This window comes from Fukomys damarensis, unplaced genomic scaffold, assembly GCF_012274545.1.
Source record: "Fukomys damarensis isolate Sample0158 unplaced genomic scaffold, DMR_v1.0_HiC HiC_scaffold_11, whole genome shotgun sequence".
Lineage (NCBI taxonomy): Eukaryota > Metazoa > Chordata > Mammalia > Rodentia > Bathyergidae > Fukomys > Fukomys damarensis.
This window is the reverse complement of record NW_022900923.1, coordinates 46,959,716-46,974,958: the sequence shown is the minus strand read 5'-3', so window position 1 is coordinate 46,974,958 and position 15,243 is coordinate 46,959,716. Positions and strand designations below refer to the sequence as shown.

The following is a 15,243-nucleotide window of genomic DNA, read 5'->3' as shown; positions in this document are numbered from 1 at the left end:
GGAGGGGGAGACACACCCGCTGGTGGGGCGGGTCCGCCGCGAAGCCCGTGGGTGGGCGCCTGGTCTGGGACGTTGGGTGCCCGTCGCCCACCTCCAGGTGGCTCTGGGCGTCCCGGGCCCCTGGCACAGAGTCTCCCTCTCCTGCAGACCGGACTTGGTTGCTCTGCCTCGACCCGTCGGAGAGAGCAGGACGCCCCTCCTCGCTGGCCCTAGCCAGCGTGCTGGCCTCTGGCCTCCGTGTCCCAGGGAGAACGCCCAGGCCCGCTGCGCTTGGTCTTCCTGGGTGTTGGGGCTGTGGGGAGGAGGGTGGCCAGGTGCTCTGCCCCGGTTGTTTTCTTCCCTGCGTTTACTGAGCATGGCTGGGCCTCTTGCCCTGGGCCTGGTGACACCCTGGATTTCCCAGCAGCCAGCCGCGGTGTCTGGAGGGTGGCGCCAGGCAGGTGAGGCCCTCCTGCCCAAGGAGGCTGGGGATGGCCTGGGGAGACGGGAGTCTCCTGCCGGTCTGAAAGGCGGCCTAGACTGCCGCGCCCTCTGGGAGCCTGCGTGGTGGTCACCGCCCTGGCCCCAACCTGTTCTCCTGCTGTGCATCCCAGAGGAGGCCAGGGAGTGAGGGGCTTCTGCCAGAGCGGTGGGCCTAGGTGTGGACGAGTCCTGACAGCACCCGCAGCGTCGGCCTGAGACTCACTCCCTGGGAGGAAGTGTGTGAGGGTGTACCCTGGCCCCGCTGGACCTGACGCAGGGAAGGCTAGGGACTCAGTGGCATTTCAGTTCCTTGTAGAAAGGAGGGAAAAACAGGGTGTCCCTGTGACCTGCCTGCAAGAAGTGGCACTGGGTTTTACTCTGAGCAAAGCCACAGGCACAACCCCAGCACAGCTGTGTGAGTCCCGCAGGCCACCCAGCAGGGCTGTGCAGGGTGTGCAGAGGACGATCCAGGTGACGGTGTCCCCGGAGACAGAGGGCCTGCTATGGGGCACCGTGAGGGGAGTGGACAGTGGCCACTTTATCCTTGGCGTGGTCAAATGGCTCTTGGACACAGGCCGTGGACTCACTGTAAGGGCAGATGGCCGACTGTGAGGGCAGCAGCCCAGTGGGGAGAGTGTTCTGGGCTGGGTGTGGTGGTGTGTGCCTGTGATCTCAGTACGCAGGGAGGCTGAGGCAGGAAGACTGCTGAGTTTGGGGCCAGCCTGGACTACAAAGAGAGGCCTTGTCTCAAAAACAATAACCAAGAAGAGGTCTTGTTCAGATGTGTTCACAGGTGGTGGTCAGGCAGTCGGTGTCGCCCATGGGTCTTGGTTGCTGTTTGGGTTTGCTCTCTTGTGCACTCACCTTCCTGTGCCTCAGTTAGCCCAGCTGTGGCCTGGGTATAAAACCACTTCTGGGACCTGAGGGTGGAATTAGATGTGGTAAATTAGAGCATAGTGAAAACTGAGAAGTCTATGCAAATATGAAGGGTCTCACTCTGTAGTTCAGGCTGGACTTGGCTGAATATGTAGACCAGGCTGGCCTCAAACTCATAGCAATTCTCCTGCCTCAGCCTCCCAAGTGCTGGGAGTACAGGTCTGCACCATGATGCCCAGCAAGGATTGTTATTATGCTTCAAATGTTACTGTCCTGTGCTTGGAAACCACTACTTGCTTTTTTGAAAGACAATTGTAAATTGAAACATTGCCGGGAGGCTGAGGCAGGGAAGATTGCTGTGAGTTTGAGGGCAGCCTCCTGGAATACATGGTTCAAGGCCAGCCCAAACTGCATAACAAGGCCTTATCTCATAGAAACAAACAAACAAAATGTGAATCATGTAGGAAAGTATAAAGTACCCGCAGTCCCATCCCCACATAAGCACCACGTGTATGGGTGTGTTGCCTATCTTGCCTGTGTTGCTGTGTTGCATTTCCTGCGTGTGTACTTCCACTCGCCCAGCAGTGTGCTTTGTCACAAAGTGTGATGTTCTGCGTAGTCTGTGTCATTTGCTGCGCCTCCCTCTCCCAACTTTACGGTGTAAACACATCCTCAGTCTGGTAAAAATCCCCTGGACACTTGTGAACGGCTTGTGCTGTGCTTACTGTGGATTGACTTAGGCACCCATCTCTGTGGCTTTGGCTGCTTGGGATGTTTCCCTCTGCCTATCTGAAGAGTCTTCATGATCACCTGGCAGGGGAGACCTGGTCACTTCCAGGAGATGGCGAGGGTGTGCAGCGAGGAGGGCCGGGCTCCTCTGCGGAGGCCCAGGCCAGCTGGCTCGAGTGCGGTCCCTTCCAGGGGACACTGAGAGCCAGGCTCAGATCTCAGTCATGAGCTTCAGGGCAGCTGCTCCTCCTTCCCCGTCACCAGGTCCGGCTGCATGTTGAGGCCTGGGAGCCTCGAGTTCTTCTGGACGTGCTGCAGATCAAGTCCTGGGCCCTGATCGCCAAGAGGTGCATGTCATGTGCCCAACAGGCCGACACAGGTCTTATCAGTGTCACCACAGAAATTCTGAAGACCTCCTCCTAGGTGATGGGAGGTGTGCAGGCCTCTCCGGTGTTCCACTCCCCACCCCCTGCCACAGGTGGGGCGGGAGAAGGTGGGACTTCCCGTGGGAGAGTGTGCTGCCTCCTCAGGAGGCTCACATTCCTCCAAGGCTGCGTGGCTTCACACGTGCCCCTGGGGACCCCCAGCAGGTGAAGAAGCTCGGCCTCCCACCCAGCGGGTTCCCAGGGAAGGTTTCAGTTGCAGGACTAGGTAGGTAACTGGGTCAAAGGCTCAGGTGAGAGCAGTTCCTTCCTTGCTCTTAAAGTGCCAGTGGCCGAGCTGGGTTTGGGTTCTTCACGCTTGTGGGGAGTCTGGCCGTGTGAGGGGTCCCCCTGGCTGAGCTGCTCTGAGTGGAAGCTCGAAGCTGACTGACTGGTTTGGTTTCAGAGCTGTGATTCAGGAGAGGATCTTTCTGGGTGTGGAGGTAACTGCTCTGTGGGATCTGAGCAGCTCTAGCGTGGTTTTCCTCCAGAGGAGACATCTGATAAAGAGTTCGGTGACTAACACAGTGCTTGGCACATGGCAGCTGGAGAACAAATATTTGTCAGATGACTGTTAGTTTTCCAGGCGTCCATTTATCTCATCTTAACTAAAAACAAAGTAAGAACACCAAAAATGCAAATACAATATAACATCCCAAGCAACAGTTCTGCAGTGCGTGGTTTTTCCTTGGGGCGCCTGCCTGGGCAGGTCTGTTTCCGGCTGTGAGCACCAGCTCCCGTGCATGCTGTTGTCTGCTGTGCCCCCCGTAGTTTTATGTCAATCAATTGCAGACTTTACCCAGGCTGGTGCCTGTAACCCATTGGTTCATTCAGCCGGCACGGGCCAATAAACAGAACCGGGAGAGGAGGCTGGCCCAGCCGGGTTGCCTGTGTGACTGTGCAGGGACTGGGGCTGGATTATTCCAGGAGTTCTGTGCTTCACCACGCAGTAGCTGGACAGCATTCCCAGAGACCTTTCTCTTGGTGCAGTCTTCCGGTGGCCATCAGGAAGGAAAGCAGATTACGCCGGCTGCTCAGCTCTCTGTCCTGTGGACAGACTGCCTGCACCCCCACGTAAGCAAGCGAGGACTTTGGAATCCAGGACTGTCGCTCACCTACTCCCTCCCCAGGACAGTGTGACTGTTTAATGAAACATCCCACCCGCCTTCAGTTTTCCTGGTTCAGATGACAGCACGCCTCAGCTTCTCACCAGACACTTGCTATTTCCATAACTCTTGCCTTCCCTCTCTGAGGTGAGGCTGGAAGGCACCCTTACCTTCTCTTCCAAAGCCCTCTCCACTTCAGGAAGGGCTGTTGCAGCAGGGATGACATCACCTTTATATTTTCCTGCTTCGGGACTGGAACAGAAGAAATGTGATCTACCTGCGTGATAAGTGTGATTTGGCTAGAGCATGAAGTATGAATGGCTTTGGAATAAGAATTAGAAGAACCTTTTAACCTCTTTTCTTTTCTTCTCTACTTGGCATGGTTTTATTCCCATATTTAGTTTCTTTGCTGTAATCCAGTGAAACTGTAGCTCTGGCGTATGGGAACGGCGGCTGGGAGAAGCTCCCAGTGGCCGGCCTAATTCTCTTGCTCTGCCCACTTCTCAGCCCCTGGCCCAGATCATGGCCCTGCACCCCCGCAGAGTGCGGCTGAAGCCCTGGCTGGTGGCCCAGGTGGACAGCGGCCTCTACCCTGGGCTCATCTGGCTTCACCGAGACTCCAAACGCTTCCAGATACCCTGGAAACATGCCACGCGGCACAGCCCCCAGCAGGAGGAGGAAAACACCATCTTTAAGGTAAAGGGCTCCTACCATCTGAATTGAAATCTTTCCCAGTTTTCTCAGACCTCTCTGGCTTCATCTGCTGTCATTTTTGGCCCAGGGAATACAGTAAGTCCACAACTCCGACGAGGCAGGATATTTCTGGTGCTCCCTGACTTAGCAGGCACAGGGCAGTGACCCCTACCATTGGCTGCAGACCCTCAGCTCCTGCCCCAGAGGGCTGCAGGGGTCAGCTGGACGGAAAGCAGTCTTAGTGATGCAGTCTTCCCTGCAGGGCCCAGGTCGGCTCTGATGCCTCCTCGTCATTCGGCTCGGCCCTGGGGTGCTTGGCCTGGAGGTGGCTATACCAGGGGGGCAGAACTGTTGGGTGTTAGCAGGCTCTTGACGTAGCCCGGGGGAGGGGTGCAGAGGGCTGTAGCAAGTTACTCTTGTGATAGTAAGATATTTTCCCTACCTGTAAACTCTGCTTAAAAATTAAAGGTGATTTAAGTACAAATTTTAAATTTGTACTGGGATTGAACCCAGGACCTTACACTTGCAAAGCACACTACCGCTGAGCTTCATCTCCAGCCCAAATTGTTTTCTTAAATAAAAAATAGCTGTGATGTGATTGTCATTTTTTTTTTTAGCAGAAAACTAGATCTAATCACATAGCATCTTACAAAATTTAAGTGAATTAAAGCTTGACCAGATAAAGAGGTACATGGTTGTTGCATTTGCGGAAAGGGTTCTGCCCATGTGGTGGTGATTCCAGGGCCACCTCTGCTCTCAACCGGCTCCTCCCGGAGTCTCCTCCATCTTGGGAAGAGCTTTACTTCTTGTACCCCCAGCACATGGAGCACTGAGCCTGTGCTTTTCCCTGCTGACTACAAGCAGAAAGGCGGAAATGCATCCAGCCGGGACTGTGGTTCTTGCTGCAGTAGGACAAGGTCAGGGCCCCGGAGAGGCATCTAGTGGTGTTTTGCCCCGACTTGTCATGTCAAGTGTAAGAGCGGAGTCAGAGAAGGCTCTCCTGTGGGTGCTCAGAGAGAATGCAGACGGGCCCTCTTCATTTAGATATGAACAATGGAGCGTTCAGGAAAGTCGAAACCAGCTTCTGGGGTTGGTATCAAGAAGGTGGCCTTGAGCTGGTACTGGGTTTGCTGCCGAAGGGCCTTTGGCTGTGTGGAAGAGGCAGGTTTCCCGAAAGCCCCACTCATAAGGGTGATCTGCACGCCTGGGACTTGAAGAAAGTTTCAGAGAAGCCACTCCATGTTACTTTATCACTGTATCTCTTTGTAGAATGCTCGGGGAGGGCCTGGGGAGGGCAGCAGAAGAGTGAGGGTGTTTTCACAGAGCTGAGCTTGGATGGCCTTTGGCAAGAGGTGCGGGCGAGGCACTGCCTAGCCATGGGGTCTGTGTCTGTGGCCTCACTGAATTCTCACAGTATCACCTGAGTGTTGCACATGTAGGGTTACCCTCAGAGGGCTGCGTAACTTGTCCAAGATCACACAGCCAGTAAATGGGGGGGTCTGGAATTTCAACTTAAGTCTTTTTGGTCCCCTACCCTGCTTTCTGCCGTCATGCTGCCTGTTCTGACTCTGACCAGGAATTGGATTATGTGACTATGAATCCTGCCTCCACTGGCTCCGAATGTGGTCCTGACGAAGGCATGTCGCCTCTCCAGGCTCATTTCCCACGTAGTAAGTGAGATGATGCCAGTCTTGCCTCCCTCACAGCATTATTGTGAGAATCAAGTGGAATTCAGTATGGGAAGGGACTTGTTGAGCACCATAAGAACGCAGAGATCCCTCCATTTTATACTTGATCTTAGCCAAAAGGCCGAGAAGCCATTAGAGATCCCTCCATTTTAGAAAGAGAAACAAGGACCTGCATACTCAGCAGAGGCTCTGAAACAAGGCTCTGGTGGGGTTTGATGGAGTAATGTCCCTAAGTCTCGCTGGATTGCCGCGTGGCTCCATTCCTTGAGCCCAGTGTTTATCCGGCCACTCGGCTGCATCAGCCCAAGGTCCTCAGCATCATCCGAGCAGGCCAGGCACGCTGGTGTGAGCAGAAACTGGGATGCTGAGTTCACCTGGCTGCTCTCCATACATAGACAGCAGGATTCTGGGAAACACCAAAATCTAAGACCTCTGCCAGAACTGGCGCAGCCCAAATTAGCTGGTTGGGGACAGAGTGAGCATGAACAGAGGATCAAATAGGATAGAAAACATGGGCTATCATGTAGTGGTGCCTCCCAGACACGAGGGGCCCGTGGAGCTGGAACTGCCCCCGAGGTGGGGCAGATGGAATGGCAGGAGTGTCTGAAAGAGTTCCTCATTCCGCACCACAAAGCTCATGGAGGAGCCCACATCCAAGGGGATGGTAGGTAAGAGGAAGTGGGTCTGATTTGGAGGAGGTGGAGGACCAGATCAGCTCTGGGAAGATTCTCCCTCATGACTGCAAGGCTCTACAGAGGGGAAAGAACTCAAAGGATGGGGCAGAAAGATTGAGTCTCAGCTTGAGGAAGAAGTCTGGACAGAACCAGAGACAGAGTTGGGCTTGGACTAGTGATATGCTCTGTCAGTTATTTTAAAAACTTGGTGTGTGTTTCCTGTCTTGAATTCTCTCTGATCACATCTCCTTCTTCTGAATTTAATGTGTCTGCTTAGTGATCAGAAAGTATGTTAGCAACCAGTAGGGTTGGGTATCCTGGGAGTAGCAACATACAAGGCACGATCAGAGCTATGAAACATTTAAATTTAAACATTTTTGTACGGTAAAAGATATATTGCCGTGAATCCCCTCTAAACATATCCCCTTCCTTTGACCACACTCATCCCATCATTCTTGCACTTTTGAAGCAGCTCTGGCTGTCTGTTTCCTGCGTGTTTTGGAAGGCAGGCCTGTGGGAACAGTAAGGTGTGTCCCCGTTCATCTAATTCACCGGACCTGGTACTAACCGACTTCTGGCTTTTCTCCAAAGACAAAATGATTGTGAAAGGTAAATGTTTTGAATTTCAGGATATCGAGTTAGCCACAACTGTGCCACTAAAGGTACTCACAGAAGAGGACGTCCAGAACTGCTTCAGAACGTGGCAACAGTGACAGGATGTGTGCTCAAGCTGCCGGAGTGCATTTTGAGGGGGATTCATGGCAGTGTCTTTTTCTGTAATAAACTGGAAAAGCTACATTCACTGCACTTTGTGATCACACCATGTTAACTGTAAATCCTGTTAAGTAGGCCCCGGTTTTCTACTCCCTGCTCTGCTTTCTATACCGGGGGAACACGGCCTAGGGCATGAGCAGCCCAGATTTGATTTTCCCCGTGGGGAGACTGCTTGTTCCCCTTGTGTAGAGACAGTGTTGTGAGTTCCCAAATTTGGAAACTCAAGAGGAGTCTGAGTGGTTTTAGATGTGCCATTGGCCGCTCCTGTCCTGAGAGCATGAAGCTGGAGTTTGAGGAACAAGGACAGGAAAGGGGGAGCACTGGTTTCATAGGACTTGAGGCTCTGAGCCATCGGGGTATGCTGGATACCTGTCTTCTTTTTTTTTTTTGAGACAGGGTCTTGCTACATACTCTGGGCAGGCCTTGAACTCACCATGCAGCCTCAGGCTGGCCTCAAAGCAGCAAGCTTCCTGCCTCAGCCTCCTGAGGGCTGGGATTACTTGCATACACCACCACACCCAGGTCCCATCTTCCTAAAGACACCTGGTTTCTATAGTTCTGCATGAGCCATACTGAAGACTGGAGGCAAAAGACCAGCGGGCCAAACTCTTACTATCACCTGCCACCCACCTTTGTAATAGTTATGTAAGCAGCTCACGTCAAACACGAGAAAGGAAGCCTGCCTGAGCCCTGCTGTCCGAGAGCATGCTGCTACATCTTTGCTCCAGACCTTACTTTCAACCCTTTGGTGTGATGGTTGTCTTGACAGGTTCTGGCAGGAAGGCTTGAGATAAGGCAGCTCCTTCAAGCTACCATGTTTGTGTACAGCTTAATTTCCCTTGGCCCTGCTTTGTTTGTCCCTGAGGGCAGCCTTGCCTGCTGCGTCTCGGTGTGGTGCGGACTGGGCACTCGGGCGGGTGGTGTCTGCATGAGAAGGGGCAACAGGAGGCACTCATGGAAGTTTCCGCTCCTCAGGCCTGGGCTGTGGAGACCGGAAAGTACCAGGAAGGGGTGGACGACCCCGACCCAGCTAAATGGAAGGCCCAGCTCCGCTGCGCTCTCAATAAGAGCAGGGAATTCAACCTGATGTATGACGGCACCAAGGAGGTACCCATGAACCCGGTGAAGATTTACCAAGTGTGCGACATCCCCCAGCCCCAGGGCTCGATCATTAACCCAGGTGAGGCCCCAGCTGCTGGAGAGGGTGGGCAGCGTGCCAGGCGCTGGGTGGCACACTCAGGAACAGCTCTACTGCAGACAGCCCACTTCTCGGTGGTAAAATGAGAGCCTTTGCCTAGGACCCAGAGCATCCATGGCATAGACGCGGCAGATTCTGGCTCCTTTAGAGGAATGGTTTTTACCTGGACTGCAGAAGGCATGAGAAAGCAGAGGGACTCTGGAGTTCTGCTGTAGAAATAACCTCTCTTGGGGTTTGAGTGGCTGGAGGTTTTGAAGGAGGATGAGTTAGAAGTCTTGGCTTCTGTCACTTGGCTCCTGTCACTTCACTTGTGGGATCCAGACCACGTCACTGGGCCTCGGTTTCTTTAATTCTAAAAGGCGGGATCTCATCTTTCCTGCCTATTTCAAAGGCTGTTGTTAGAACAGTGAACAAGATCTGTAAAAGCTACAAAGTTCTTTAGAAATGTTGAATGAATAAATGTTCAGCTTGAAGGATATGCTGAGAGGGTGCCGCCCTATCCCCCTGTTTACTTGGTGTGAAAGAACCCTGAGAGCCAGATAGCCGAGACTCATGGTCCGGGGAACCCAGTGAGACTTGGCCTCGAGGGAAGGGTCCGTGCTTCACGTTAAGCTCACAAGGATGAAAAGCTGGCATCCTGTACTCCAAAGGGGTTCTGCTGCACCAGAAGCTTCTGCATAGCTGTGCTAAGGCGTAGAGATTTCCGGGAGGAGCAGGTAGGTTTTGCAGCTTCCTGGCAGAGCGAGAAGACAGAGCTTGCATCAGTGCTCCTTAGGGGGCATCGGAAGTAGGAATTAACACTCCCTTACTTTCCGCTTTTTCTGCCGGAGCTTGTGGCTGGCATGGGTGGCAGGTCTGCTGCACAAGTGTGTGGCGCTCTAGCTGCTCACCGGTGTGCTTGTGTCTCGCATAGGATCCACAGGCTCTGCCCCCTGGGATGAGAAGGACAATGACGTGGATGAGGACGACGAGGAAGATGAGCTCGATCAGTCGCAGCACCACGTTCCCATCCAAGACACCTTCCCCTTCCTGAATATCAACGGTGAGCAGCTGGTGGGCGGCGCAGAGGGACAGACAGGGGGCCCGTGGGTTTTGGCTCCAGAGCTGTTGCCCTCCAGCCACCCCTGCCCTGGAGCAGTGGTTGAGCCCTGTGGCCAGGCTGCTGGTCAGTTAGGAAGGAGGAGTCACAGGCCAGGGAATCTGCTGACTGTGTTACTACGGTGCCGTGGATGGGTTTATGATTCTAGAGAAGGTCTGATTTTGAAAATTAAATTTGAATTCATTCCTGGCCCCACATATATCAGTGGTTATAAAGTTCTGCCAGTTTCTTTCAGTGCAGATGTCAATTTATGAATCACAGGCAAACGTCCAGCTTCCCTTGGTATAAATTCTGTGTCGCTTCTTTAACAGGGAACGCTCTGCTTAGGATGTCCATGAGCAACCTGTGATTCTGTAGCCACCAACACTAGGCTCTGATAGCACTTATCTCCAGGAGCTTCTTTTATGGACCTTTGAATTCAGCTTCGCAGGAAGACTGAACTTCGCGATTAGGAGGCCACTGCCTCGCAGCAGCTCTGGGTCTCCTGCTGCAGCTCCGACTGATACGCAAACACAGTGGCGCTGCTCGACTGTACCCCTTCACACTGCCTGTCACTGGGCTGCTACTCACATGACCTGCAGCCAGGGCGCAGCCTTTCCCCTCCGTTTTACTGTCACTGTGGGACTGTGGGTTCAGTGATAGAACTTGCACCACCCAGAAAACTCCATATATCAAGATGCTTTCTTTAGGGTTTGGGGGACCCTGTTGTAGGAGGGGTCCCTATCACGGGGGTCAGGAAACTGTCTTTATTATCTGCCCACTGACCCTCTTAATCCTGCCATGTACATCGTTGACAAATTTCATGTAGATCTTCTAGGTCAAGATTGCCACACGCTGTATCCCACTTAGTGACATTTTAAGAGTCGTGCATCTAGAGATGTGAAATTCTTAGCTGACTTTCTCTGCTGTCCTCACCCCTCGAAAGGGTGCAGCTTATTTCTGGGGCGTCCTGCCTTGCTATTTCTGTTTGCATTTTATTAAGTTAGTGTGTGGCCTTGTTTGGGCTGCTGTGGGTCCTTGTGGGAAGTTGTGGAATATGTTAGACAACAGTGTAAAATGGGTACACACATTTAACTGGACTCGAACCCAAAGCATCAAAGAAACCCTCACCTCTGTGATTTCAGAGCTATTGGGGCAGAAGAAAAAGAAATACGGAAGAATAGATGCCTAAGAGGTGAGACTAAGGAGAAATCTGCAGACTTGGGAGCAAGTGAACGTTGACAGTAGCAGGGAAGTAGGATTAGGATTTTCATTGTTTTTAAAGATACTTTGAATACTTTTGAGTGAATACTTTGATATGTCTTAAAATTCACAATGAAGCCGAGCACAGTGATGCACGTCTGTAACCCCAACATTTGGGAGGCAGAGGCAGGAGGATCATCAAGAATTCAACACCAGCCTGGACTACACAGTGAGTTCAAGGCCGGTCTAAACTACATGGTGAGGCCTTGTCTCAAAAGCAAAACAAAACAGTAAAAACAAGGTACAAGAAAGTAATCAGCTGCAAGGTTTTCTCTCCATCCTACCTCTGAGACTTCCAGTTCCCCTGGGACAGATCTGTCTAGGATCTTGAGTAATTGTTCAGGCATTTTCTGCATGTAAATTTATTTTTAATGAATTCTAAATTATTTTTATAATTTTATTATTTTTAATGAATGTTTACAATTACATATTACATTGTTTTTGGTTTTTTGACACAGGGTCTCACTGAATGCACTCTGTAGCCCAGGCTGGTCTCAAATTCATGGTGATCCTCCTTCCTCAGCCTCCTGAGTGCTGGGATTACAGGTGTGCACCACCACACCCGGCTTACATTGTTTGTGTAACTGCAAGAAAGACTGCAACAGAGAAAATAAATTTTCATTTGTGCTACTGGAATGTACATTTTTGCGTTCCGTTTACCCCCCTGTACCCCCACCACTACAAAGCTTAGCACAGTCAGCACGTTAGTTTTTCAATGACTACATCCTAATTCTTAGGAAGATGAATTTCAAAAATTATCAGAAAAATGACTGAAATAGATAATAAAGGACCTATAGTGTTGAGATCTATGTGAAACCTTAGAAGTCACTCACGTAGCCCAGTCTCATCAGAAACCGGAAGGGTGATCAAGGTCCACGGACTACTCACCTTATTTATTTCTGTGGGGAAGTGCTGCTTTTATTTTTTATTTAAATTTTATTAGTGCATTGGCAGTACACGATTACATTCAGGCTGGAGTTGGTACATGTACATAACGCGTCATAATTCTTTTTTTCATCCCCTTCCCCTCCCCTCTCTCCTCCCTCCATCTCTTGGTCCTTTTTGCAAAAGATCTGTCACCCTGCTTCCTATTATCTGTCTTTCATTTTGCTCTTTAACTTAGCCATGCTTTGGGTTTTTCCTAGAAGATGAACCATGGGATTTTTAAGATTCTGCATCCAATTTATTTCACTTAACGTTTTGGTCTCAGTGCATCTGTTTTCCTAGAAATGACTCAAATAACACATTTATTTTCATAGAATTTCTGTACATTCATACTTACTTGAAGCAATTCAGTTAATTCAATTAAGCGCACTTCATGGGAGGCAGCCCTTGTCCGGTTGCTGGGCCAGTTTCCACAGGGAAGCTTCTCCCTCATGCCCTTTCTAATGTAACTGCTAGAGAAGGCTCACCTGTCCCTGTTCGTCTGGAGCAAACAAGGTTTGAGAGCTCCACGTTTGAGTGAAATGACCCGGGGAGGAAGCAGGAGCAGGGGAACCGCGGGGATGACGGGGGTCACTGGGCCACGTGCCGGTGCCTGACTCATCTTCTGCCCTGTCCAGTTCCTGAGCCTCTGGCGGTGTGCAGGTGCAGCCCAGCCCGCTCACCCGCATGCCTGTGTTCTAGGTTCTCCCATGGCGCCGGCCAGCGTGGGCAACTGCAGCCCTGAAGCAGTGTGGCCCAAAACAGAACCTCTGGAGATGGAAGTGCCCCAGGCCCCCATCCAGCCCTTCTACAGCTCTCCAGAGCTGTGGATCAGCTCTCTCCCAAGTAAGTGAGCCTTGATCTTTCTTGCTGGGTCTCATGTCCCGTTCAGTCCTCTCCTGTCACACCTTCTGCCTGCATTACCTTGCTGTGTACAGAAGAGCTGCCTGCCCCCCAGTGCCCGCTGCATCTGCTTCCTGAATGTTGGAGTCACCAGGGAGTAAGAAGACATCGCCCGAATGTGTTTGCCCATGGGGATGCTCTGATTGGTTAGGACTCCGTGTCATGCCGCCCTTAGGTGGGCAGGAGACCTGGGTCTAAGTCTGGTTAGGCTTGGTGACAAAGCCAGCTGTGGGCTTGGGAGGTTGAAGGCCATAGATTTGGATGAAGTGGCTCTTGATGTTGAGGAGCTTTAGGGGCTCTCGTTGAACTGGGCACACATTTTTCTTAAGGATCAACATCATTGCCCTGGTATCCTTTTCGTGCTACACTTGCTATACTGACAGAACAGATGTGCTAAGACTTTCAGAAAGACGGCTTTCTTCTTATTCCTCTAGTTTCTTGAAACCAAAAATGAGTTACAGACTAGTTACTTTACAGTTTCCCTCCTTCTAATGCCTATTGGTGCAGATCTGGATCTGGCACTTTGGTTGGTGAAATTCTAGCCCGGAGCATAGCACAGAGATGGTGTAGAGGGGCCTTAAGCCTTGCTTCAAGGCAGCCTTGCATGACTCTCCCAGTATGCTGATGCCTCCATTTATTGCAGGGAGGGTAACTGTGGCAGAGGCCTTCCCGAACGCCAGTTGAAAGGTGGCCTGATGTCAATGCACTTGGGGGACTCTTAGGGATGAACGGGACTCTCACTGTTACCTCTCGCCTTGCAGTGACTGACCTGGACATCAAGTTTCAGTACCGTGGGAAGGAGTATGGGCAGACCATGACTGTGAGCAACCCCCAGGGATGCCGGCTCTTCTACGGGGACCTGGGTCCCATGCCCGACCAGGAGGAACTCTTTGGTCCGGTCAGCCTGGAGCAGGTCAAATTCCCAGGGCCAGAACACATCACCAATGAAAAGCAGAAGCTGTTTACCAGCAAGCTACTGGATGTCATGGACAGAGGACTGATCCTGGAGGTCAGCGGTCATGCCATTTACGCCATCAGGCTGTGCCAGTGCAAGGTGTACTGGTCTGGGCCTTGTGCCCCTTCACTTGTTGCCCCCAACCTGATTGAGAGACAGAAGAAAGTCAAGCTCTTTTGTCTGGAAACATTCCTGAGTGGTGAGTCTTTTATTATGAGATTGGTGATGGAGTTGCTTTCTGGAAGTTTATCTTCTTCTACCCTTCTCATGCTCCTCCTTCCTTTCCTGGCTCAGCAAAGACCTTCAGCACAAAATTTCTTTTGGAGGTCAAGGGAGAGGAGAGCCTTGGCTCTAAAAGATGAAAGCAACCTAGGCAATGAAGAAGGGAGAAGCTGCTTTTAGGTTGGTTGTCACCCCTTCAGTGGCAGAAGAGGGCGACAGTCATATAATTACCACCAAACTTTATCAGCTTGTCTTTAACTTTGGAAGGAAACTGTCATATTCGACAAAGCACGTACTCTTTCTTCTGGGAGGTATCTGAATGGTGAATTCAAGCAACAATTTTAGGGAGAGTATTGAGATTTGGATTTCACAGTCTGATGTCAACTCCACGTTTAGAAGTCTTATTTTCCAGAAGCGATGGGAATGTTCTATATTAACACTGTTCAGTATGATAGCCAGTAGCCATAAGTGGCTATTGAGCAGGTGAGTGTGACTGCTGTAACCACGTAATTATCTAATCTTAATTAATTTAAAATCGAGCCACCCATGACTAGTGTGTCAGGCAGCCCGTAAGGTGGTATTCACCAGGTGGGTATGAAATGACCTACGGCATCAAACTTACTCTTCCACTTCTGCAGACCTCATTGCCCACCAGAAAGGACAGATAGAGAAGCAGCCGCCATTCGAGATCTACTTATGCTTTGGGGAAGAATGGCCCGATGGGAAGCCCTTGGAAAGGAAGCTCATCTTGGTTCAGGTGAGGAATAAAGATGAGATGACAATGCTTCTTCCTGTCAGTGCTTTACCCCAGGTCCGGGTGAGTCCTGATTGAGTGCCCGTCAGTCTGTACGTTTTTAATCCTATCAGACGGGGAAGCAGGCTCGTTTTGTACAGTAGGACCAATCTAGAGACTGTCCTAAAAATGGGTGGTTGACTTAGGGTGACTTCCATTCTTTCCAGCTTTTCTTAGAGAAACTGTTGGGAGTTGTTTTTGAGAACGTAAAATCTTCTAGGAATGGCAGCAAGCAGGTGGGACTGAGCTGTGCACCAAGGCAGGAGACGACGACACTTGGTTAAAAGTCTTGCCAAGGAAGCAGTCATTTATTCTGGCTGTGGCCTGATGCTATTCCACTTTTTTTTTGTATCAGGGATTGAACTTGGGTCCTTGTGCTTATGAGGCAGGAGGCGGTACCACTGAGGCGGTACCACACCAATAACCAGATTCTTTTTTTTTAATTCTTTAATCTGTTTTTTTTTTTTTTTTTTTTTTTTATCC

At 51.1% G+C, this 15,243-nt stretch overlaps 1 protein-coding gene and 1 long non-coding RNA gene across 5 annotated transcripts in view; one reads left to right on the top strand and one right to left on the bottom strand.

Moving 5' to 3' along the window:
• The first annotated feature begins 2,703 nt into the window (after positions 1-2,703).
• Positions 2,704-15,243, top strand: part of Irf6 (interferon regulatory factor 6) — a 13,385-nt gene continuing 845 nt past the window's right edge. The window contains exons 1-7 of one of the 4 annotated variants that reach the window (XM_010613168.2): positions 2,704-2,718; positions 4,103-4,291; positions 8,400-8,604; positions 9,536-9,664; positions 12,590-12,733; positions 13,552-13,944; positions 14,606-14,724. In XM_010613168.2, the coding sequence (XP_010611470.1) occupies positions 4,118-4,291; positions 8,400-8,604; positions 9,536-9,664; positions 12,590-12,733; positions 13,552-13,944; positions 14,606-14,724 (1,164 nt within the window). In that variant the 5' untranslated portion in view covers positions 2,704-2,718; positions 4,103-4,117. Of the gene's footprint in view, positions 2,719-3,434; positions 3,743-3,805; positions 3,907-4,102; positions 4,292-8,399; positions 8,605-9,535; positions 9,665-12,589; positions 12,734-13,551; positions 13,945-14,605; positions 14,725-15,243 lie in introns of those variants that run through there. The other 3 variants (XM_010613167.3, XM_010613165.3, XM_010613166.3) reach the window with 3 other exon arrangements.
• Positions 11,468-15,243, bottom strand: part of LOC104854579 — a 10,101-nt gene continuing 6,325 nt past the window's right edge. The window contains exon 3 of the long non-coding RNA XR_778169.3: positions 11,468-11,559. This is a non-coding gene — a long non-coding RNA (uncharacterized LOC104854579). The remainder of the gene's footprint in view (positions 11,560-15,243) is intronic.